This window comes from Alexandromys fortis, unplaced genomic scaffold (genome assembly GCF_014885135.2).
Source record: "Alexandromys fortis isolate MF-2015 unplaced genomic scaffold, M_Fortis_MF-2015_v1.1 scaffold_57, whole genome shotgun sequence".
In the NCBI taxonomy this organism is placed as follows: Eukaryota; Metazoa; Chordata; class Mammalia; order Rodentia; family Cricetidae; genus Alexandromys; species Alexandromys fortis.
Genome location: NW_026067941.1, coordinates 5,430,572 through 5,456,923, shown reverse-complemented (window position 1 = coordinate 5,456,923; position 26,352 = coordinate 5,430,572). Strand labels below are relative to the sequence as shown.

Genomic DNA, 26,352 nt, shown 5'->3' with positions numbered 1-26,352 from the left:
AGGAGAAACTGATCAGAATATATTGTTTAAAAAAACTATTTTCAAATAACAAAGTTTTTTTTTTTCCTCTTGGTTTACCAACTTATAAACTCTACACAGTACAGAAATGCTTAGGAAAAACATGAATGGTATCATTTAAGTCTGAAAACCTATTCGTAATCATCTGAACTTCAACGATAAATCGGTTTGATTCTGGTTTACTTTCTAGGAAATAAGACATTCCGTGCTTATGAAGCCATCAAGGTGCAGAGGTAGTGCAGCTTTAATACAAACCACAGCACCTGACTGATACTTTTCCTGCCTTACTGAAGAAATAAATATTTAACTTAAAAACTAGTTATTTACATCCAGTTTTATCTTGTTTACCGAGCATGAGATGACTGTACGGTTTATTACAAAATATTATAGACGGGAAAGATACCATTATAATCATCTTAGTACTGTTCAGTTGCTACAGAATACACATTACTTCGTACTTTAATGTTGTATATTTGTATTTAAAACTGGATTTATAGTGTAAGTTCATTCAAACAGTTCAACCTATTCAACTAAGGTTGACCAATTAGGAATTATAAAAATGACTTATTTTGTGTTGCATTATATAAGTTATCATATAAACTCAAAGTTTGTACAACAAATCAAAGTAAAACTTCCACTTGTAACTTGGGGATAGCACTGGGTGTGTGCCAGCCCCTATCCACAAAAGGTGAGATGGTTGTATTTCTACTTTAATAAACAAAAGCACAGCCATCTTCACTTCTTTTCCCATTGCTGCAAGGAAACACCCTGAACAGAAGGAACTCTGGAGAAAGTGTTTTAGCACACAGTTCAAGGGTAAAGTCCGTCATGGCAAAGAAGCAGAGACAACAGAAGCTCGAAGCTGTGGTCACAGTGCATCCAATGAGGAAGCAGAGAGCAGTAAATGTAGGCTGCTCTTCAGCCCCTTCTCTACTTACTGCTGTTCAGCATCCCAGCCGGGGAACAGTGCCACGGTTGTAGGTGGGTCTTCCTGACTCAATAATTGCATCCCACAGGGATGCCCAGAAATCTGCCTCTCAGGTGACTATAGATTATCAAATTAACAATTGCCATAGATCTCTCCCATGCTCCCCCAAACAGTCCATCTATGTTTTTTCTCTCTCACTTATACCTTAATCCAGAGGGAGTTGGTTGAGTCCTTGTCATATACCACAGCTTCATCATGCTACCTGCAAGGTAGAAGGGACCAGGAGTTGTCTGGGTGATGATGATCTTTTACAAGGGCCTGAATGGCCAAAGGGAATGTTCCATACTTTCTCTCTGTGCTCAAGATCAAGGTTTATACCCTTAGCTGGTATATTAGCTACTTTTCTGTTGCTGTATTAAACTACCATGACCAAAAACAACTTGAGGAAGAAAGGTTTTTTTTTTTTTTTTTTTTTTTTAAGAAAGGAATTATTTTAGCTAATCGTTCCTCGGTGATAGAGTCTTTCATGGCAGGGAAGGGACAGCATGACGGCAGGACCAGGAAGCTGGCTGATAACATTTGATACAGGGAACAGGAGGCAGTGTACAGTGTGCAGTGGGCAATGTTCAGTGGGCAGTGACTCCAACCTGTATGCATCAAAGCACAGCATGCTTCCCCTTGTCTGAATAAGTGGGATTCCGCACTGTGGGAAAAGGGAAATTTATGAACATGTGAAGACACAAGCAGCCACAGTCCTTGGTGGGGAAGTGGTTTCATGGTGCATAAAGGTCGATGAGCAGTTGAAGAAGGAAAGGGCCAGGACATGGGATGCCCTGGAGAAATGACCTGGGCTTTTCATTTTATTCAGTGTCTCTGAGGACTTATTCGAATGTTTTATGTATGTATTTATTTATTTTTAAACTGTGTTTTTGTGTGTGTGTGTTTGTGTGTGTGTATGTGTGTTCATTTGTGTGGGTTCACGTTTGTACATGACTGTGTGGAGTACAGAAGCTGACTTTGGATGCCTTCCTCAGTTTCTCTCCACTTTGTTTCCTGAGGCAAAGTGTCTTGCTGAACCTTGAGCTTCTAGACTTGGCTATTCTAGACAATCAGCTTGTTTTGAGGAGGCCCTGTCTCCTGACAGTGGATCACCAATAGGTTACTGCACCTCTCCAGCACATAATGTGGATGCTGGGATCTGATCTCTGGTCTTTGTGCTTGCATGGCAAGCTCTCTATCCACATGGCCATCTACCAGCTGCTCAGATGTTCTTTAAATAAATATTTTAATGAGTATTTTAAGTTTGAAGTAGACAAAATAGGCAGTAGAGAGATGCCTCAGAGGTTGCTCTTATAGAGGACCCAAGATCTGTTCTGAGCACCTACATAAATTCCAGCTCCAGGAGGATCTGACACTTCTTACCTCTGTGGGTACCTGCACCCATGTGCCCATACCCCTACATAGACACACAGGCATAAATATAAGAAAAATAAACTGGAAAGCAGGAAAAATAATAGGGCAAAGCCCCAACTCTCACAACACCCAGCCTTTGGAATGACTACTCATATACAGAGTTAACTAGTTCTAAGTTGATAACTAGTTCAACTAGTTCTAAGTTTAAATGAATCCCACAGTATGTTGTTTAACCCACAGATATCTCAGAGGGATTTTGGACAATGTGCTTTCTTTAATAAATGAAAAGCACAGTAATATTTTATGAAAATCAGTATATCCAGGCAGGACCAACTGTCTGCCTGGGCGAGCCTTCACTGGGCTCCTAAGAAGCATTTGCTTTCTTATGACCAGTTGACAGTTTACCAAGTCTATACAGATTCATTCTCTCTTTTTTTTTTTTAAATTAAAGATTTCTGCCTCCTCCCCGCCACCGCCTCCCATTTCCCCCCTCCCCCAATCAAGTCCCCCTCCCTTGTCAGCCCAAAGAGCAATCAAGTTTCCCTGCCCTGTGGGAAGTCCAAGGACCACCCACCTCCATTCAGGTCTAGTAAGGTGAGCATCCAAACTGCTTAGGCTCCCACAAAGCCAGTTCGTGCAGTAGGATCAAAAACCCATTGCCATTGTTCTTGAGTTCTCAGTAGTCCTCATTGTCCACTATGTTCAGCGAGTCCGGTTTTATCCCAGGCTTTAAAGGGACCAGAGGAAACAAAAGGACATCTCAGTGATGCTTCAGGAAATTCAAACTCAGCAATGTCACAAAACACCGGCCTGGTTTAATCTGGAGTAAGACTTAAGAATGAATCTGTATCCATCTTTATTTCATATGCATGTCCTTATAAAATGGCATTGTTAAGCACTCCTAGTCCAAATGTCCAAAGTCTTGAATATTTTTCATTGACTGAATTTGGACATTTCAAAGTCTGAATGTAGTTCATTTCAAATAAAACCTTTGATTTCAGACCGTTTTGGATTTTCATACCAGGGCTGCTTCACTGCTGAAGTCTGCATAATATTCCAAAATCCAAAATAAGAAAAAGAAATACCTCTGAAACTCAAAACATTTCTGACCCAAACATTTTGGATAAGAAAAATTCAGCCCGGATTTGGGTCTATGAACTCAACAAATAGTAGGTATTTACTCCAAATCTGCTTTGTAAGCCATATTTTTCTTCTAGATAGGAGTGGATAGACTGTTGCTCAGTTGTTTTTGTTTTTGTTTTGTTTTTTTTTTTTTTGTAACATTAGTGGATACTGATGCTTATTGACTGGATCCAGCAATAACTGGACCACGTTACACATATTAGTGAATTAACAAGCGCCACATATAAGTGACATGCTACTAAGTAAAACTGCTTCACGGGTGAGGCAAAAGAAAAGCCCACTTTTGGGGTGTATCACAGCTCTGGGGTGGAGGAAAGATGGAGAATAAAGTGATAACTTCTGGGACAGAGCTGGGAGGTGCCAGGAAGAAGAGCCTCTTAGGGGGTGCTCTCAGAGGAGCAGAGTCTCTAGAATGCAGTGGCCCCTCAGGGCAACCAGCCCGAGAGCACATGCACTTGGAGAGCTGCAAGTGGTGGCTTCAGAGATCGCAGTTAATAAAGCTGCAGTCAAGGGGAGGAGCAGGAAAAAGCAAACAGTCCTTCAAGCTGTTGATGGGGGTGTTGATGGGGGTGCTGTGGCGAAGGGTCGGGCGTGATCAGACCTGTGCCTGGAAGCTGACGTGAATGAACGAAATGTCGGCCTCTGGGGCTTAATAGACAAATGGTCATATTGGCTTCAGTGTCCGAGTGAAAAGATGAGAATACCAGAAGGGTGGAGTAAGAAGGTTCCACAAAGGTGAATGGGACTGGGGAGTCCCAGAATTATTTGGCCGTAGTGACCCACTGCAAAAGGGAGAAGAGCATTAATGAATCCTAGGAGATTACTGTGGGCAATTAGTCAAGGAATGATTGCATTAAATAAGGTGGATATTGTGAAACAGCATTGCAAAAAGAACAGAGCTCTGAAATCCCCATAAGAAGGCAATAAGCCATCTTCAATACATGCTTATAATTTTACATAATTTTACCTTCCTGGAAATACAATCAGTAGGATAGCATCAATGGATGGAAAACTGAAGGAATGACATAAAATTAAATATTTTATACTTAAAAATGAATAACTGAAAATGCAGGGGTTAGATGGTGTTGAGGGTCTGTTAAACCCCCTCTTCCCCATCCTTTTGCTAATGTGGATGGACAGGAGAGAGAATTAATGTATGGGATTTGGTGAAGAGGAAATGGAATCCTAAAGTCAGGCTGATTAGAGTTTCCTCTTTGCACAGCATGAACGACACAACGTTGCATGTGATAGTGTCAAACGTGTGATAGAATCTCCACTTCTAGTGAATACAGTTGCTTCCAAGGTAGAAAATATTTAAAATAAATTCCATATAATTTAAAACCTTAACTAGCAGGTCAAGTTTTTATGCAGCAAATTATTTTTTTAGATATTGACATATCTGAAATCATTAAAGGCTATATATTTTTAAGGTCTTGCAATAAGCTAATAAATATTTTGTACACTGTTTGTAATTTGAGTACATCCAAAGAATAAGAAATTCAGGCTGACTTATAGAAAGAGATTTTAAATTGAATTGCTGGAATAGGAAAAAAAAAAACCTAGTTCTTTTGGAGCGTTTATCTTGTAATTGCAAACTTCAAAGAGACGTCTTCAGTTGACTCCGTTGGTTATGATGCATTCCTGCTAATTAGGATTCCTTATTGGGCACTGGGTCTCCTGATTACCTTCTTGGGTTTTCCAGAACCCATAATCAGGCATTATAATTTGTATTTGTTTCTGCCACAATTTTTTGCTATTATGGTCGGGAAGGGCCTTTCATGTTGAGTCTATTTCTAAGTAATTTAAAACTGTTCAAGACAGTTCAAAGCGTGAGACACATCAAGAAGTGGGCCCCTCGCTTGCCATTCCCCCTGACTTTAGGCTCCTCCACTTTGAAGACGGCACATTGATCTCTCTGTTAATTCACATTAAACTGTGTAAGTTCTTTTACATATCTGGATGAAGAAAGCAAAGCGTTGTTCAGTCTGAAAAAAAAAAAAAAGACAGAGATTCCCAGGCTAAGGGTTTATACTTCTCCATGATGTGATGTCTTGTACTTTTTAGAAATGTGTTTGCTCATTTGATGTTGTGCGTGAGCGTAAGAACTGACGTGAAAAGAGCTGATCTAAACATAACACTTGCAGATCGTTGCTCGTGTTCCAGTGGGTTTCCTGGCAGTGACTTTGTTTTAATGTTTGAAAACAAACATAAATTTTAAAAAGTGGCTTTATAATTTTACCAAGAGTTTTCTTTCTGTTTCATTGAGTCAGTATCTTCTTTCCTGGGATTTGTCATAACAAAGCAGATGGAAACCCACACAGAGGTTCACACACCATGGCATCCCTGTGGCGGTAGGCATTGTTCTCCCTACCGCAGTGCCTTTCTTTGTATTTAGTCATTAGCACAAAGCCTACTACAAGAGGCAACCTACGCTTCCATTGTAGAAGCACAGCACAATTTACATAATAACCCTCCCTTTATGTAGCTTTCATGCTTCTGATGTGTGGTGTCATAAATAACCCTGCAATTAATGTTGCGTGTGAACTCTGAGTTGACGTTTGTTATGACAAATTCCTAGGGCAGAAGGCATTGATTCAATGAGGTAAATGTTTTGAAAACTCCTAGTAAAAATTATAAAACTGCTTTCTTTAATATTTACTGACACAGTCACAATGTGCAGAATAATAAGAGCTGGTCTGGATTTAAAACTACAGATAATAAAAGTGGCGATGGAAAAGAAATGCGCGAAGGAGTTAGATATGTCTTATAAAGTCACAGAACTCTGGAACAAATAGTGGCAGCCTGCTAAACAACACAAATGAGAGAAAGGACAGGCTATCTTCATGATTACACTGTGTCTTTCGAAAAATCCCTATTTTTATGTGATTGTGAACAGTTCATCCGTTACTATTGAGCTACAAGAGACACAAGTCTTTTGAGAGACGTATTTATTGCAAATAAATCCTGTCTGCTTTGTGTGTGTTCCTCATTTCTCTTTTCAACACTTTTTAATTTTATTTTATTTATAATTTATTTTTTTGAAAATTTTATACACAAATGCACTGTATTGACGTCATTTTCATTAGTCTGTTTCTCTCCTTCAGCATTCCCACCCTAATGCCCTACTTCCTCTTGAATTCTCCTTGTACACATTGGTGACCTCTGGTTTTATAAGTTATGTTTAATTTGTGTTAGGGCTACACACACACACACACACACACATACACACATGCATTCACTTACTTAAAAATTTTTATACATTCCGAGTTATCTTGGGAAAATATTCTCCTTTATTGTCTCCTTGATAATTTATAGTTCAAAGTTTCAGGTCTAAGTAAATAGCTGATCTCAAGAAAACTTTTGTGCATTAAACAAAGTAGTATTCAGGGGCTGGAGAGATGGCTCAGCAGTTAAGAGCACTGGCTGCTCTTCCAGAGAACCTGGGTTCAATTCCTAGCACCCATATGGAAGCTCACAATTGTCTATAACTCCTGTTCCAGGGCATCTAACAAAGTAGTATTCATCCATTAAACACATGTATTGTTTTCTCCAGTGTTATTGCTGAGTGAAGTTTCCTCTTCTGCAGTATTGTCTTGGATCTTTTCCTGAATTCTGCTTCCTTCCACCCATTCATTTTTACGTCAGTGTGCACTGTCTTGCTTAATGCGCCTTTTTCGTAGTTTTGTTCTTGGACAGTTTTGCCCATGTAGATAATACAAGTATTTAGATTGGTCTTGCCTACACCTGCACCTTCCTTTTCTCCCCTCCACCCCTGTCCCTACCAAACCCACCTTCCAAGTCTACCTGTCCCCTTTATAAACTTGTGACTTTTGGTTTTGTTTTGTAAACCGTTCAATTTAACCAGGCCATATATGTGACCAATAGATTTGAACTGTCTGCTGGAGCTTGATGTGGTCTCCTGTGGGTACAAAGGCAGTGATTCATCTCCCTCTCCATGAGTCAGACTATAAACAGACTAGATCACAAGCAGTGGCTTTAGACCACAGAGGTGCGGTCATCACATGTAGTAGAGAAAGGTGGAGCTGTGATCTTCTGCATCCTTTGGCTGACGGCCCCTCCGTGCTGCTTGGCGTTCTTATGTCATCTCTCTTTGGCTCTCTCCTCTCGCCTCACTTTTTCCTTACAATGATCTTTGGGGTTGATTATGTTGTCCTCACTTCAGTAAGCCAGGGAGGGCCTCTTACACATCCGTTGTTTACTCACATGGGAAAATGTGCGTTTGCTGTGTGTGGTTTCATTGCTAGAACACAGGCATCATTTGGTACTGATGGCACGGGCGTTGCTCTGCACACTGCAGTGGTTTTCTTGGCGTTCAGTCTTCCGTAGTCTAATTGATTTCCATGAAACTGCAGGTTGACTTTTATCCACTTACTGTCTGCTCTATTATCCATTCCCTATGGGTTTAGTTTAAGTGTTTGCTAATTACTGTCTCACAGATGGTGGCTACATGGCACATTCTCGTCTGTGTTGCTGAGATCAGTGACATCTATCGATCTGTTTCCATCTTCAGTGACCTGTTCCTTCCTGTAGGATACAATTTGTTACTGATCTTTACTGCGAGATCATTTCATTTTTCCCTTCTTAATGGATCAATGTCTTCTTTGTATGTCAAGTTCCATTGATTATCTACCGAGTAGATGATTTATCGAATGTAACCTAAATTCTGTTTTATTGTTAGCTAGTACATACTGTTTTAACTTTGCTTTTTTCAATTCTTCCTTTACTAGATACAAAACATGTCTGCTATAAATGACGAATACTAACAGTTGAGAGTTAAAAATATCAGCAACATGTGTTTCTTCCCAGATTTATTCATATCTGCCGTATCCCATTTCTCAGGAAATATTGCTGATTCTGTCACCATTTTAACTTTCAGGATATTACAGTTTTAAGGTAGCAATTATTTCTTCAAGCAGATTTAAAACATAGAGGTTTTTCTACAAATTGGACCATAGTTCTTCAGGTTAATTTCTTTCTAAGACTATGAAATCGATCGGGCATTATTTTTCCTTTTTCTTCTTCTTTGTCCTATTATGACCTTAGTAATAACTTGTTAGTACTGGTTAGAATCTATGTCTATTGAACAACAAAAAAAGGCACATACACAAAATTACTCTCAAGGGGAAAGGGTACTTGGATTTTTCAAAGTCTTGTCATTAAAAGGAGATTTGCAAACACAATATAAGTAAAATTATTAGTGGATTTTAGCCTCTTATACAATGACTAGAAGGCGAGTTTCCAGATAAACTCCCCACCTTTCCTAAATTACCCCACTTTTCTTTGACGACAACAACTGGACATTAATACCATGGCAGATAGAGAGAAAGAAGGAGCGATGATTCTAGATGTGGGGACGTTGTATTTGAAAACATGATATTGTTGAATTATAGGCATAACCTAGAATCACAAAATACTAGCACTGAAAGAGGTTATATCAATAACCCTAAATCATTTCTCATCTGAGGAAAGGGAGGTGGGTTTAGTTCCTTGCTAAGTAGTTAATTATTTGGACACTCACTGGGGCAGTACCTCTGCCACCGTTGCTGCTTAGAGTTCTTCATTATATAGTACAGTGGAACTTTCCAGCATGCTGATGTTCACTTTAGTTCTTGAGGAAATTGGGGAGGAGCAATAAAAATTAATGACATAGTCTTATGGAAAGAGAATGATTGTTAAAGCTCATGTGGGACATTGAAACATGGTTAATAAAAATTCAGAAAAAGCATGGGATAAAACCGGACTCGCTAAACATAGCGAACAATGAGGACTACTGAGAACTCAAGAACAATGGCAATAAGTTTTTGATCCCCTCGTACTGGCTTTGGGGGAGCCTAGGCAGTTTGGATGCTCAATTTACTAGACCTGGATGGAGGTGGGTGGTCCTTGGACTTCCCACAGGGCAGGGAACCCTGATTGCTCTTTGGGCTGACGAGGGAGGGGGAGGGAAATGGGAGGCGGTGGCGAGGAGGAGGCAGAAATCTTTAATAAATAAATAAAATAAAATAAAATAAAAACTCAGAGAGAGAGAAATTGGGGTTCAACCTGAAGATCTGAAAAGTAAAACAGCCAGCCACTGGCCTTACCTTGACCTCAGTCCGAAAATGGTAATTCTGCCTCCAGGAATCTCAGAATGAGACTGTCTGTTGAGAACTATTTCCTCCCATTTTATAATCCTCTCTAGGGATGGGATTAAAGGCTTGTACTGCTTTCATTAAAGGATTGCACCGCCCAGTTCCTATGGCAACTAGTGTGGCTACTGGAATTAAAGGTGCATGTCACTATGGCAACTGCGATTAAAGGTGTGTATTCTCATAATCTGGCTTGTAAGGCTGACCAGTGGAACTGTTTTACTCTCAGGTCTTCAGGCAGTCTTTATTTACTAAAACACAATTGTGAACTAAGTGATCATGATGTCACTACTAGTTGTCTAGGTAGAATTTCTTCCTTCTTGACTCACGTAGTGTGGTTGGAGAGGGAGAAACTTATATTGTTAGTTTCCCTGAGGCTATCGAAGCACAGAAGGTTGATTAGAGGATGCTGGAAGAACCCATAAGAGGACAGCCTGTAGATTACCTGCTCATAAGTCACCAGCTGCACCGAGTCTCTGTCTCTTCAAATGCTAGAAAGAGAGTGGGGTAAATGGGGTGGCTTTAGTCCTAAGGAGCCAAGGGCATAAGACATAAGATAATCGTTAGAACTCTGGAGACAAGGCCATCTGAGAAGCCTGTTGATTGTCTTTATCCTGAGAGTTGTAAAGTAGGAAGCAGTATTTTGAAAGGGAGTTACTTATTTTATGAGAAATGGGCCTGTTGCTGCGGCTGTTTGTGTGAGTCAAAGAGTGAGAGGTGTCTTGGGAATGGAAGCACAGAGGAGGAATAGCCACTGCTGGAGAGGATACTTGAAAAAGAGAGAGGGGCTCAGTTATTGTGGAAAAATGTCTTGGATAGTTGGCCTTCAAAGAAAGGTTTATTTTGGCTCACAGTTTAGTCGGTGGTCACTTGGGCATTGCATTTGGGCTTATACCAAGACAGCACATAATGGTGGGGGCACGTCATAGGAAGGGCAAACTAAAAGGGGGTAGGTCTTGATATCCCCCTCAAAGGCATTACATCAGTGGTCTAACTTACTCCCACAAAGCTCCACTCCTTAAAGATTCTGCTATTATTGTTATCGGAGGATAATGGCATGGGCTGGAAAACACACATTTAACACATCTCATTTCAGAGGGCATTCAAGATCCAAACAGTGGGCCTGAGTGTGGTGGTCCAGGTCTGAAGTACCAGCACTACACAGGCTGAAACAGGAGGGGTGAGGCTCCAGGTTCAGAACTAGCTGCACAGCAGCATCTTCCGATAAAAAGAAACGATAGCCATGTCAACATCAGCAACAACAACACTCCAAGCCTTGGAAGAGGGAATAAATACTTCACTTTCTTTTTCAGATTGGGAATGTTTTTCTTTTTTTTTTTATTGAGAATAAGAAAAAAGTTTCCGCCTCCTCCCAGCCTCCCATTTCCCTCCCCCTTACCCCACTCTTCTCCCCCTCCCCCCACTCTTCTCCCCCTCCCCCACTCCTCTCCCCCTCCCTCTCCAATCCGAAGAGCAGTCATGGTTTCCTGCCCTGTGGAATTTTTATGTTTCTTTTTTTATTTCTTATTTGTCTATGATATGGCATATTATATTGATTATATTTTTCTATATGTCCTGAGAACTATTCCCAACACCTTTGGCTAAATTATTCATCATTTGCTCAATAGGCTATGTTATTTCGTCCATAGGTCATGTCCTCATTGTCCCTCCTTTACTCAGTAGGCTATAGTGGTACATCCATAGTCACGTCCTGAGAATGATGAACATGTTTTTCCCAGCATCTTTTTATTTACCATCTCTGTAGATGTACGAACACCAGTATTTTCGTCACATGTTTTAAAAAAATATTTTGACTCTGTCTATAATAAGGATAGTGAAATATCCATTGGTTCTTTATAATCTTTCACATCATTCTAATTATATTTGAGCGTTTCTTTTTCAAAATTTGTTACAGAGTTAATTTCCTATGTATACTGGGTTAGATTTTAGACTTTAAAGTCTTAAATTGAGTAACTCATTTTTATTTTTATCCCTGTATTTACTAAAGCATATTTGAAATCGTTTTAAGATGTTTGAGAAAAATCTTGTCTAAGTTTTAAAACTTACTAAGGATATACTGTACACCGAAACATTAGTAATTCAGTGTAGAAATTGGTAAAGGTACACTTTGTCGCTTTTATTTATTTTTTTTATTATTCTGGCATTAGTTACTTAATGGAAATAGATAACACAAAGAAATGCTTGGTGTCACTTAATTTGACATGAGGGTTGTCAAGATGGCTCAGCAGATAAAGGCACATGACATGCCACCAAGCTTGACAATTCAACACCTGGAACCTGCAGGGTGGGAGGAGAATCCATTCCTGCAGGTTGTCCTCTGACTTTTATATGTGTCGTATAACATGCAACCCAAACATGGAAGATGCATGAAAATGTATTCATCCTTTTATGGGCACAGCTACATCTAGATTTATACTGGGTAAAATGCAAAGTGCTTATCTGTGGGAGTTTATGCTACAGTTCCTCAGAAGCTTGGCAGATGTGATTCATTTGTAGCTATGGTTTCTTCAAGTTCTTGCCATACTGATGGCTAATGATGCTAACGGAGACTTTTGGTTATCTACAATGGCTTTAGGTGTGACTTCTCTAAAATACTAGCCACTGACTCTCAGCTCTTCTTTGCCTTGTTTGGATAGGCTGCCCTGCAAGTTGGGGGCCATGGAGAAAGGCTGCACCAGTGTCGGGAAGTGATGCTTCTGACTTACAAGTCCATCCCCATGCAAGTAGATGGGGAGCCGTGTAGGTTGGCACCCGCCATGATTCGGATCTCCTTGAGGAATCAGGCCAACATGGTACAGAAGAGCAAGCGGAGAACCTCCATGCCTTTGCTCAATGAGTGAGTCGTGGCTTGCCTTCCTGGGTGACAGAGACACGGGAAAGCAGGTGGCAGAGCATGTGCATGGTCTGGGGACCTCACTGTGTTGGAAAGGGGAGAGAAGTCAAGAAAGCACCAGAGGCCCTAGACTGCTCTCAGGGGAACATGGGCAATCAATTTTACTTTTTATTGGCTAGTTATTTAACCTTCTTTTGGGTAAATTTTGCTGTATGTAAGATAGATGATTCTCCTCCACTGACCACTCAGGAATATACTGTGTTCAGATGAACTGGTTTTAATTTTTAGTTTGGTTTAGGGAGGTCTGTCACTTACCCTATGTTGTGTTGCATTCCTTTCTGTCTGTCAACGAGTGATCCCTTTCCCTACCTTTCTATTTGGGGTCCCATGACCTCGACTCAGTTTTGCCTTCCAAAACGGCATCTACTGTCCATACTTAATTTGACTCAGTGTTTACTTTAAACACCCAGTAGCCCTTCCTTCCTATACTTTTTATTTTTTTAGGTGTTTTGGTAAGCTGATACAAGGTAAGATAATGAAGAATAGGTAACATAGAACATATGTTTTTTTTCTAGTGTTCTTTAATTGTCTGTTTGGGATTGGAGAGATAGCTGGAGAGAAAAGAGAGGATTTGGGTCATCTTTTTGAGTACCTTCTAGATATCATGTCATCATGCCTAAGGTCACTTAAGGGCTTAGTCTTGGGTCATTCTCTGTCACAGTGAGGGACCTCAAAGGTGCACCTCCTGTCTGCTCTCTGTATTGCATGGTTACCTGTCATACTGAATGGCTAGCTTCCTGGCGGTGCCTGCAAGGCAGGGGCATGCTTGGCCATGTGATCATGAAGTCAAGGTGAGAATCTGCACAAGTTCCCAGAATATCTGATGACGCAGGTGCCGCAGCTCCTGTCACCTCTCTCCGTGGCAGCATATGCTCAGGAAGAGCAGCAGACAGCGCTATCTAGGCACTGCAGCTTCTGGCATCCGCTTCTAAGTTGGAGGCTGGCGTGAGAAGTCCGCTTCCTCTGTTTTTGGAGTCCGGACTTCCTGGAACATTGTCCTGGTTGTTTCCTACAGCTTCCGTTACTCCTTTTACTCTGAGTTGATAGTTCTTGCTTTATTTACATTTTGCAGCTGGCAAAACTCTTGGCGCATTGCTGATGCTTTCCGTCCTTGCTGCCTTTTCCTTTTTCTAGGTTGAAGACATAATTGTTGAGTTTATATGTTAAAGAAAGACAAGATGTCAACGGTTGTACATGGCTCTCCATATGTCTTCTAGAAATGGTAGTCAAACCATTACACCCGGTGTGGTAGAAACCTCAGAACTAAGGAATGGAAAGCTACCTCTGGATTTGTGCAGTGGCCGAGGTGCCTAGGCCACTTATAGATCATCTATGGAAAAGATAGAATAAAGCTCAATGAGTTTGCTATCACTGAAGTGAAGGGTACGGTCTCATGACCTTCTTAGGCGTAAAACTGTTTTCAAGTGTTCAGTTTCAAACAACTTTTACGCTTCTGTCAAGAAAGAATTTGACTTCTCTAGGTAATCCTGTTGTTCAGAGTTCATTTGGCTTTGTTTATGTGCAAAATAAATACACATGAGTGTTTTGTTTTGTCCTCATGGCATGTGTGACATATGACACTTCTTGCAGTTAATTGTACAGGTGGCCAAGAGCAGCCTCATCTAAAAAGATGCTGACACTTCCTACTTGGGGTAGTGTTCCCATAGTAACAGCCCCATGTCCCACAGGAGACTGTATGCAATGGGAGTCAGAGCATGCTATTCATTTAAAAAAATAACTAAAATTTGGAAAATAAGAGCTATTTTATTACTATATATAAAACTAATATTCAACACTGTATTTTAAGGAACTCAATACTGATAATAAATTTTCAAAGAAAAAAGAATAAACCTGGTTATCACGTCATACCTTTCACTAAGCCTGGCTTTCGCTCTCCTTAATCCTTTTTCATCTCTATAGTTAATTTCTACTTCATTATAAAACACTTCTTTCTCTCTCTTTTTTTTTAAAGATCTAACTTCTTCCTCTGTATTTCCAAGTAGAGTTTTAAGTTTCAAGTCAACCTTGATGTTAGGACTTTTTCTTTAATCTTCTGTGCCTTTGAACTTCTCTCTGTCTTGTCCACCATTATATGACAGAAGAGATATTTAAAAACATGTTACTTCTTTATTTCTCTGCCTCCCCTTTTTCCTACCTATGTTGTTTCTCTTTCTTTCCTTGCTTTCTTCTTTTTCCTTCCTTTCTCCCTCCTCCTTTTCTCTCTCTCTCTCTTTCTTTCTTTCTTTCCTTCTTTCTTTCTCTTTCTTTCCTGAAACTGTTTAATTTGCTTGTATATATTTTTCTTACTAGAAGAGGCAGACAACTGGTTTACAGTGTCATAATTTTTTTTATCTCAAAGGCCAGTGTGTGTGTGTGCATGTGTATGCATATGTGTATATGTGCAAATGTGTGCATATATGCATGGGTGTGTGAGCTCCCAATGAAGGGATGCTAGGTACTTGGTTCATCTAAGGAACTGGGCTCTTTTCATTCATTTTACCTGGGAACACTTGCTATTTTAATACTGTTGTTCCCTGAAGAACTGCTTCTTCTTCCCTTGAATGCTGGTGTGTCTCACACATCTGCTCTTTCTTTAGGACGTTGAATCTTAGATCTGTGACTTCAGCCTTGACTCTTTTCCCAAACTGAAGACTATTCCTCAAACACTGTAATTGCCAGTCTTTTCCTGAAGAGGTTTTGTGGCCACCTTAGATTACATAGGAAGAACCAGACTCTTAACTCTACTGCCTGTGCATTTCCTCCTGCTCCTAATCCACGTGCATCTGTTCTTCACCCCTGTGCTCACTCATGATGCCTCTGGTCCCTGAAGCCGGCTCACTCACCTCCACTCTTCTACACTCAGCCGGTTAGCTAGCACTTTCCTCGAAACCCACCTTCAGCCCGTCACTCAAATCTTTACTGCACATCTTCTCTTCTTATACCAGGGAACTACTAATATGCTCTCGCTACTGATTCAGTTTCTGGCTCACTCTGCTTTTCCTTCTTCAGAAAGACGGTTGTTCCTCTCCACCAATTAGAATAGTCTTCCAAAAAGTGGAAAGCCCATGTTCCTTATCTTCAGAATGGTTTTTGGTCTTTGCCATCTTCATCCTGTTCTCCTTTGTCCCCGGGAGCTATCGCCTTTCTTCATAGTCATCATTATTTTGCCCCTGGGTTTTCTTCTCACAATGGCCTCTTCCTCTTCTCATCTGCCAGTCCTGCTCACAGTGCGAAATCCAACTTGTGCTTCACTTCCACCAAGTACCATCCTCTAGCTAATTCTAGCAGTTGGCTGTACCTCTTGGTGATGTTCCCATCACATCATCTGTCAATATAGTACATCCGTCATCTGTGGGCTTCTTCCTGCTCTGCTCTTTGGAGAGGCCTTAGGCTTTTCCTCTCCGGATGCCTGGTACCTGTCATCATCACTGAGATATGAACACATATTGAAGCCATGATGCCCACGTGAACTCCATTATACTTCGATTTCTGCTACATTTCTACGAAATTACTAACAAGCTAACAGCTATTTAAAATCTCACGACTACAGAGGTAATACAGAATGTGTTTTAAGGATGTTTTGTTACAAGATTAGGACAAATATTGAATCATTTAGAGGTGGTTACATGGATAATCGGAAGGAGTCTCCATGGGAGACAGCTAAATAGTAGGCCTTCATGATACCACTCTGTCCATATTTTTTAAGAAAGGAAAAATACTTTCCAGAAAATAATGCCAACTTTATTAGTATATACAAAATAAAATGTGTTCACTAACTCCATATTGGCAAGGGAGCCTACTTTATTGTAACATTTGAATCTACACAGATTATGGAGTCCAGTAAATATTTTCCCTACAATGTCAGAGATTTTGTCTAGTTTTTTTTTTAACTAATACTTTGGCAATATGATAGTCAAATACATTTCAGTTATGTTCTCTATTATGAAGCACCATTGAAGGAGGTCAGAAGCTTAAAATAACTGGTGCCTAAGGGAGGTCTTCAGCTGTTACCCTTAACTTCACTAGCAATTGTGAAAGATGGTCGTTTTGCACAAAGGCAAGAGTTCTGGTTAGCTAATATTGAATTGGGCAACGGGGTTCCATCATCCTTGGCTACTTATTGGTTTTAACAGAGAGTCTTTGAAGATAATGTGGACAGAACACTGGCATAAACTCATGGGTGGCCTTCTGGGAGAATGTATGTACCCAGTAGATGGAAGATGGGGTGGGGGCTGTTGCTCAGAGAAGTTTAAACAAGAGAGGGAAAGAGGATGATGATGCAGAAGTGAGAGTGAGTTTGGGGGTTCAGCTTGTTAAACAGTGCAATGCCTACTTTCTAATAGCGTTTGTGAGCTCTCCCATCACAAGAGAATGGAGAAAGGGGAGCTGTTTATGGTTTCACTTCTGTACACAGAATATGGGTGAAATTAAGGCACCTAAGGGATGGAAATGGGATTTTATTTTAAAGGATTGCTGGAGTTCTCAGAAAGTCTCTGCTGTTTAGCTGAAGGAAGCTCGAGGTAGTTGAGTCCCTATTTTCACAATGGCTCTCTGATGGATCTCAAAGGCAAGGTCCAAGGATGGGACTGACTCGTCTCCTCAAACAGGAGTTGGTGGTGCTGGCTTCCCACTCTGATGAAGACGCCTGTGCCTTTGTCCTTGAGTTGTTCTGAATGTCCTGGAGCCAAAGTCCTGTGCCCACAGCCCACCCTCCTGCCTTGGCCCTGTGCTCCAGCTCGTGGCTTGCCTGGAACTAGCTGCTTCCGTGTGTCCTGTTGGCTTCATTGCTATCACCGGCTTCTCTGGATTATTTCCATGGCTGGCTTGGTTTCCTTTTATTTATTATTTAACTGTTTTTTTTTTTTCTTTCATCGCTGTTGGTGATGCGCTCATTTAATTTCTGTTTAAACTTTGTATGTCTCTCTTTTTCTCCCCGGCTTGTCCTTGTTTGTCCACGCTGTCCTGCTGACTCTGTCTTCGCTGCTCATTCCCTGCTGCCTCTAGCATCCATCAGGTGCAAGCTGCGGACCTGCGGCGGGTGTCTGCTCCCCCCGGCTCCTTTACCATGTGAGTACAGTGCCATTCTGTTTTGACACTCTTTCCCCAACTTCTCCTCCTCAGGGGTAGGTCACCTGCGGCATCCTTTTCCTCCACAGGTCTGCTGCTCGGATGAGGGGCCCACCTGATCATAGATGCTTTCAGACCCCCCTTTTTATGTGACACGGAGCAGCAGAGCTCTTTGTGCTTCGTATGCCCCCACCCCCTATGCATTTGCCCTTTCATCTTTTTCTGAGATGCTTCAGGGCCCATGGTTGTGTGGGTTGGTCTAACAGTCTATGCTGAGCATCATTTTTTTCAGAGTTTGGTAGGACAGTTAGCATATCTCATTACGGATATATCTAAGGAAGTACTCATGGCCCTAACATTGTGTGTGGAGTTTATTTCTGTGCCAAAGAACCACAGCTGTTAAAAAATAATGAGTGACCCTGAGCTCTCAACTGAGTTAGCAGAAATTTATTGTTATGCATATTTGGAGGTTTATGCTCAATGTACTCCAGGGTATTTTCATTTTCTGGTGAAACTGAATAAACAAAATGGAAATATTAGTTTTAGGATTTTACTTTAGCACTTTTGGTGCTAAATGCTGATTTGTCTTTCTTCCTTGCCCCATATAATATTTGTCACCCAATGTTTATTATGCTTCAAGTACTATACTTCGTCTCTGCTAAGTCATTTATCCTTAAGATGATACTATGTATGTGTAATAGCACGCTCTCTTCTGCATACATGTCCACGACCACATTAACAAGTCATAGACGGAGACTCAAACCCAGGAAATCAAACTTCCAAACTCATATTGCCTTCTGCCTGTCTGGAGTCTGTGTATTTCTTCAGACCCGGTGGGGTGATCACCTTTTCAAAGGATTCTTCCTAGATTCTTACTCATACATCATGCAGAGTCACTCATACATCACTGGAGCTCACGGTTGACAAATCTGTTAGAGGTTTTAAAGTTTAATTTGGTTCTCATGACCTGATCTCTCAATGTGTGTATATCCCACACCAGACTTGGCCTACTTGAGGTGATTGGCAATATTGCCCTACGAATCTTTGTGTTCCAGACCTGTTCCCAGAGCATTGGGAAACCAAGCCATAGTTGGTTGGTGGGGTTAATGAGTAGGAATGTATGTGTGTATGAGGAACCGTGTGAAGTCCGAAGTCCAGCAGTGCTGCAGAGTACTTCCCAAAGCTTAGTTACCTGATCTTGTCTCATCTTACAGATCCCCATTATTAGAAATGTGTGTTAACTGGGGGAATTCTTACAGATCCCCATTTCTTAGAACTGCATATTAACTGAGGAATATTTCTTTTTCCCTGGCTGAGTTCCAGGCACTCTTTTATATTGATGATAGAGTTAGTGATCAGCATAACCACTTAGTACTTGTATGTAGCAAAGCTACAACCGAGCAATCACAACCCAACAGGGTAATGGTATTTCATGTCCAATCTGCTGACGTTTGCAGGGTAATTCTGTAGGCCCCTCAAGAAATGTGTATTGAAAAAAAATTGGCTACCAGTCTTCTGATCATGCTTTTAGGGGCACCTTCTATAGATCAAAGAAATGAGAATGCCAACCACAGAAATGGATGGGAGTGTTTGAATTCCTATCCCCAGCAGGGTTGTTTTGACATTGAATCTTAAGTGGGGCTGTTTATTTTGTACTCTAGGAGTGAGTTGCTACGGCGGCATAAATGGTATTTGTTTCCATGGGTAGAGCAGAAAGTAGGTGTGGCTATTTTTAACACTATAGCATTAATATGAAAATATTTCACATCTGTGTCTTACTATTATGGCATATAGATATTTCAGCTTTGAACAACAGATGGGAATGTTTGTGCAACAAAACTTAGGATATTTTGGTGGAATATAGAAACCAGTGGTAAAACCTGTCAAATAGAACAAGGACAGGGAGAGAATCCTAAGCACAGCCATTCATTTTGTGCCTTTACATCATGAAGCAGCGGTGGCTTAGCCTCTTCTGCCCACCTTATTTGAGAGGCCCAGACATTTTCAGCTTGTTAACGGTGTTGCTTCTGTGCAGGTTATCCAGACCTGGCATCCTGACCTGAGATGGCTTGGTTTTCTGTTTCACCCAGAAACTGTTTCAAACAGATGCTCTTTGAATCTTTGGAGGGGCCTCTCTGCTGCTCCTCAAGCTAACATTGCCTCCGGGAAACGGTCGGAAGTACCTCTTCAGGAAAACATCCTTTTCTCTGGTTTTCTGGTGACTTTATTTTTAATGTGTAAGTAGATGAGACATCAATTGTCAGGAGTCATGACATAAAACTCAAATCCAAACACATACAAAATTTCAGCCCTATGGAATACTCCTAAGATTTATTTTTATTATTTTAAAATTGTGTATGTGGAGGGGCATGTGCACATGAATGCAGGTAACTATGGAGCTCAGAAGTGGACAACAGGATCCCCTGAAGCTGGAGTTCCAGGTGGTTATAAGCCACCTTGATGTGGGTTCTAGGAATGGAAACCCTATAATTTACAGAATCAGTACATGTTCCTAACCATAGAGCCATCTCTTCAAACCCTAGAATTATGTAATATTTTTATCCTTTATAACCACCTATGAATTGATGGGTTTTAAACAAAAGTATTTACTGCTCCATTCACTAAGTAAGATAGTGCTAAGCTGAGAATATTTTTATGCACACCTTTTACAGTGTAGTTTAAATAATGAATAAGCTTTATGTGATGAAGTGTGTTCAAAGGGAAGTAGTCACTGAAGGACACATGCCTGCATCATTTTTTAAATTGTGAAGAATGACGTTAAACCCTTCAGCCACTCGCTCCAATTTAGCATATGATAAAAAGCATATGAAACCTCAAAATGGGGCTTTCTGGAATTCTCTCACTCTTTAATAGCCGCTTTTCACTGGGCTCTATTTCCTTCTTGCCATTTCGGCATGAAAGTGAAATAAAGTCATGCATTTATATTTGACTCATCGTCTTCATCTTTCAACGCTATTTCCTTCAGACACCAGATACTCTGGGATATTAAAGACATGGAGATCAAAAAGCTAAGTTCTGCCCTGGGGGAAATGAACACACCAGCAACAGACCTAATTGAGTTGACCACAGTGCAGTTACAATTCAACACGGCAGCAAGGAGAGAGATTTGAATTGTATTTCTATGTTGGCAGCTTTTTACTGCGTATTTGTCAGAGCTGATTTTTGTTTTATTAATATTTGAAATGAATATGCGGCAACAGTTTTTCTTCTGGCACAGTCCCATGAGTTTTAAAGCAAGTGTGAATTCACATAACTATCATCATCACCAAGACACACTAATTTTCATTGCAATCCTGCCCTGTAAACCACCCCATTGTCATCGGTTACTCTTATCACCCAACATCTGATCACCGTAGATTTGTGGCCTTGAGAATTCCACCACTGTGGAACCAAAGACTATGTAACCCACTTCAGCTGAACATAACATCTTTGAGATTTATTCAAGTTGTCATACGGATCAGTCATTTGTTGGCTTTTATTTCTGAGCTGCATTCCACTCTGTGGCTGTTTCCATTCACCCACTGAAAGATACCTGGGTTCTTGCCAGTTTGAAATGATTGTTAAGATGGCTCAAACCTTTAATGAATAGACTTTGTATAAACAGAAGTTTTCATTACTTCAGATTAAATGTCTGGAAATGAGATGGTCAGATCCACATGGCAAGTAGATCTGCTTTTCCTAAGAGAGCAAATGGAAAATTGCTTCCAGAGTAGTCTTGCCATTTTGCCTTCCAGCTAGCGATGATGGTCGTTCTCGTCATGCCCGATTGCTTCTGGCGTTCTGCCGATGGTTGCGCCATCAGTTTTAACTATTAATCTCTGCGGTGGGAGTATGGTTTTGTCTCATGATAGTTTTCGTCTGTTTCCCAAGTGGCTAATCATACTGAACATCTTTCCACATTCTTATTTGTCATTTACTTATTCACTTTGCAAATGTTTGAGTCTTTTGGTTCTTGGTTGGTTGGTTTCTGAGTGGGTCTCGTATATCCTAGACTGGCCTCCAACTCACTGTATAACCTAGGATGACCTTGAAACCCTGGGTTCCTGCCTCTACAACTTGAGGGGTGCAATCACAGTTGAGTACCAACTGACAGGTTATATTTGATTCTGAGAACTGAACCCAGGGTTTTGTGTTTGTTAAGCAAGTATTCTCTTAACTTAGCTGTGCCCATAGCTCTTTGGTTACATTTTAATTAGCCATTTGCTTTCTGTCTGTTGAATTTACTTTTATGCTTACTCTGGATTTCAGGCCTTTCAAATATTCTCTCTGTGTTTTCAATCTTACGATAATTTTCTTTACAGCAAAAAGTTTTAATGATGACTAGGTGATCAGTTGTTTTTCAAACAGTATTTTTATTTATTGTTTGAAGATTTCATACATGTAATCATTGTATCCTGATCACATCCACCACTCAGTCCTCTCCTCCCTTTCTGGGCTCCCCTAACACACCTCCCTCCCAAACTACATAGGCTACTCTTTCTTCCCTCCCTCCCAGGGACTGTCTACAAGACAGAATTTTGCTTGCTCATTTCACCCAGTCCTCTGGCTCTTACATTCTCTCCACCCTCTCTTCTGTGGTCATCCCTGAGTCGTGGATTAGGGGGAATAATTAATACAGATGTCTCGTCTACCATTTAGCTATGTTTTTAAACATCTTAATGATATTTGACTGGAATTGTACTGAATCTGTAGGCCAATATAAGAACTATTGGGGTTTTGTTTATTTTTTTTTGTTTGTTTTGCTGTGGCTTTGTAATCCTGGAATGATTTTTTGTCCATCATTATAGTAGTTGTCAACACACAGATTTGTACATGTTTTATTGGATTTGTACCTAGTTGTTTCATTTTTGTGTCTATTTTAATGATAATTTTGGACATTTTAATTTTGTGCTGATTTTCAATTTCTCAGTGATAGTCTATAGAATAATATGGACTCTTATGCACTGACCTTATATTAATTATATCCTGTGTGCCATCTTAAGAACTATTTTTAGTTTGAATTTGTCAGCATCCTCCAGTTTATCAATTGGAATCGCTTGGCTTATTTTATTCCAATCTGTATACCTATGTTTCTTTTGCATTGTTGTATCAGCTAGGGGGTATAGCATGATATTAAATAAGAATGGGCACCCTTGCTTTGCTCTTGATTTTAGGAAATTATTCGTTTTTTGCTGTTAGGTTAATTTTAATTTATTTTATGTGTGCGTGTTTGCTTGCATGAATATCTCTTCACCACATGAATGCCTGGTGTCACTTGAGTCCAAAAAGGGATAATCAATCCCCTGAAGCTGGAATCACAGATGGTTGTGAGCTTCCATGTAGGTCCTAGGACTCCATCCCAGGCCCCCAGGGAAGCAGCCAGCACTTTGAACTGCTGAACCATTTCCCCAGCACCAGCTGTAAATTTCTTTTGTTGAAGCGTTTTCTAGCAAGGTGTTTGCAAAAGATTCCATCGTTTATTTGTTAGAATTTACCCAATAGTGAGATCATTTGGCAATCAGGATTTTTATTTCAATCTTTAAATTGTAGATTGAAGGAGCTAGACACACACACGGACACACACACAAACACAGAGAGCGGGGAGGGAGAGGAAGAGGGAGAGAGGGAGGGAGAGAGAGAGAGAGAGAGAGAGAGAGAGAGAGAGAGAGAGAGAGAGAGAGAGAGAGGAGAGATGGGAATTCAATTGGTCACAGGTCCAGGGGACCTGGCAGTCTCTTCTGGCCTCCCTGAGAATCAGGCAAGTACACGGTATGTGGTATGCGTCCATGCATGTAAACAAATATTTACACACACGAAATAAAAAAGTAACAAACCTTTAAGCAGTAGATACAATTATCTTAGAAGCTCTAGGACTATTCAGGTTGTTTATCTTTCCTGGGTGAATTTTTCATCGTCGTTTGATTTTTCAAAGGCTTCGTCCATTTCCTAAATGTTGAAAATTAATATGTATGGAATTGTGAAAAGAATTTCCTTATCTCTTATTTCTGTGGAGTCTGTAGAGAGAGTTCTCTTTCATTTGTGGTATTTGTAATCCAATGTATCAGTCAGTCTTGGCAGAGCTCTACTTTATCTCTACCCTCTAAAATTGTCTGTTGGTTACATTGCCTTTTGTGGATGTGTTCCTATTTGAAATTTGGTTGAGTTTTGCCCTTTATTACTTCCTCCCTTCTACTCCTATTGAGTTCATTTTGTTTGACCTTGTTCTGGTACCTTAAAGAACTTGAGTCTATTTGTTTTGTTTTTGCTTTTCCTTAGTAAGGTGGCTTGATGAAGTTCAAGCTACAAGTTCTGATTTCCCACAGGCTTCGAAAATGCTTTTTGGTGTTATTCCATTGGTTGAAATGGCCATACCAAGTCACCAGTATAGGACCCAGGTCCAACTTCTAGCTAGAAGCTATTCAAGTCGATGGCCTGACACTTGGGATGGCATTCACATAAATGCAGCCTGGCACAAGACCCTTGAGTAATGTGCACAGAAACCTTTATGAAGCCACTTTCTGAGCTCCTTCCTATGGGCAGTCATTCCTCTCTTAGTCCTTCAACCAGAAAATTAAAGCTTCAATTACTTCCCTAAGATATGTGTTCCCTGCAATGGTGTTTGTACCTAGTACTGTGACAGAAAGAGAAAGAGAAGCCATGAGGGTTGGTGGCATCCTCTGGGCATCACAGTTGCTGAAATCAGAAAGGAAATCCTGTTCTTGTCATTAATACTCTTAGCTACCTCAAGGCCTTTGTCATGATGGCTACCAGTTCAGTGAAAGGACCCAACTCCCAAGTGTGAATAAATGAAGGGGGAAAATGAAAGATTTTTCTCAGTGATTTGGCACTGTAAGGTGTTTCTTTCTCGAACTCAAGGCAGACCAGGCTTTCTCGCAGCACCTTTCCTGCCTGTACCTGATATCGACTCTCAGGCTGGATGCTGCTGGAGTCCAGCTGCAATCTGCAAGAGGGAGACAGTGATGGAGCTCACTAGCAGGGGGAAGAGAGTCTGCATTTTGCCTCCTTCCCCAGTCTGTTGCTAGTTCTCACTTTCCAAAATTCCCTTAGGGCTGCTTTATTGCTTTACTTAGTTAGGGAGAAAGCCCTCTATCCATAAGATCACCTGGGCCACCATCCCAAGTCTCTAGGCACAGGTCCATTGTCCCGTGTCTTTCCTTATTGCCCACTTCAGCTACTCAGCACATGCCACAGCTCATGGCAACAAAGCATCTCTCCCGATGCCAGGGCGTCCTAACTACCACGGACACATGTTATGTGTAATACACTGTCCTACACCAAAGTTATGACCTAGACGCAAACAGGATCTGCCTGACGCTAGCTTGCTCACTGCCTTAGGGAATGTAGGATTAGACACAGATCCAGAGGGACAGGGTAACTTGTTATATCTGACCACAGGCTGAATATGACTCAGCTTTGCAAAATTGAGTTTGATAAATGAAGGCTCCTTGGTAAAGGGTAAAAGTAAATTGATTTCCATTGCAAAAGTCAAGAGTTTGACAGAGAGAAGGGGAAATGTTGTCACGATGCCATTTTTTTTAAAGGTTCTGTTTTGGGTTAGATTGAAGAGTTCCATAGCTGAAAAGCTGCAGATGCAGAACTGAGAACTTGCAGTCTCCATGCCTGAAGCAGACAGACCACCCATCTGTGGTTACATGTCTGTGTGCCTCTGGTCGGGGAGCTACACCAGTCTCTGCAACTCATTAGGAAATAGCATAATTGTCTTCTTCAGCTAGTCACATCAAAGCTTTCCTGGCATTTCCTTAACCTTGTGTGGTATATCATAACACATCTGTTTGTCTCGTTTATGCCATCCTGGTCCTCTAATTAAAAAACAAGACTTGGAATTGGAAGATACACATCCTTTCTTTTTCTTCTTTTGCTAAACTCTCTAGCTTCACCAAGGACAGTATCAGGAATACTGTTGAATCTGTATGCAGGTCTCTGTAAACTGTGAGACTTGCCCCTAGCGTAGATGGGGCAAACCTCAGAAGTGGTTTGATTCTACAGATCAACCTCTTGAGAGAAAACACACAAACTTTAATGATAACCTCAGAGTGAATGGCACTCCCTTCTAGAAGGGTCTGAGATAGAAAATGTCCAGATTCAGAATGGTGGATTTTAAAATTTTGTATCATATTTTCCAGCTCCCAAAACCAGTTCTGAAGATACTAAAAGATCTAGGCACCCCAACTGTGGTCAGGTTGTTTGTTCATAATTGTTACTTTTATCATGCCTTTGTGCATTTACCTCTGAATAGTAGTAATATAAATGCTTTGCCTTATAATTTTCTTTTTATTTATTTATTTATTGAAGATTTCTATCTCTTCCCTGCCACTGCCTCCTATTTCCCTCCCCCTTCCCCCCAACCAACCCCCCCCCCCCCCCCCCAAAAGTCCCCCTCCCTCGTCAGCCCAAAGATCAATCAGGGTCCCTGCCCTGTGGGAAGTCCAAGGACCACCCACCTCCATCCAGGTCTAGTAAGGTGAGCATCCAAACTGCCTAGGCTCAGGCAGAAATCTCAAGGTCCAAATCAGGAGCAGAAGGAGAGAGAGCACGAGCAAGGAACTCAGGACTGCGAGGGTGCACCCACACACTGAGAGAATGGGGATGTTCTATTGGGAACTCACCAAGGCCAGCTGGCCTGGGTCTGAAAAAGCCTGGGATAAAACCGGACTCACTGAACATAGCAGACAGTGAGG

The 26,352-nt window shown here is 40.9% G+C and overlaps 1 protein-coding gene across 1 annotated transcript in view; it reads left to right on the top strand.

Moving 5' to 3' along the window:
- Dgki (diacylglycerol kinase iota) overlaps nucleotides 1-26,352 on the top strand; it is a 301,404-nt gene that overhangs the window by 126,713 nt on the left and 148,339 nt on the right. The window contains exon 19 of the mRNA XM_050148045.1: nucleotides 12,309-12,508. Within this exon, the coding sequence (XP_050004002.1) occupies nucleotides 12,309-12,508 (200 nt within the window). The remainder of the gene's footprint in view (nucleotides 1-12,308; nucleotides 12,509-26,352) is intronic.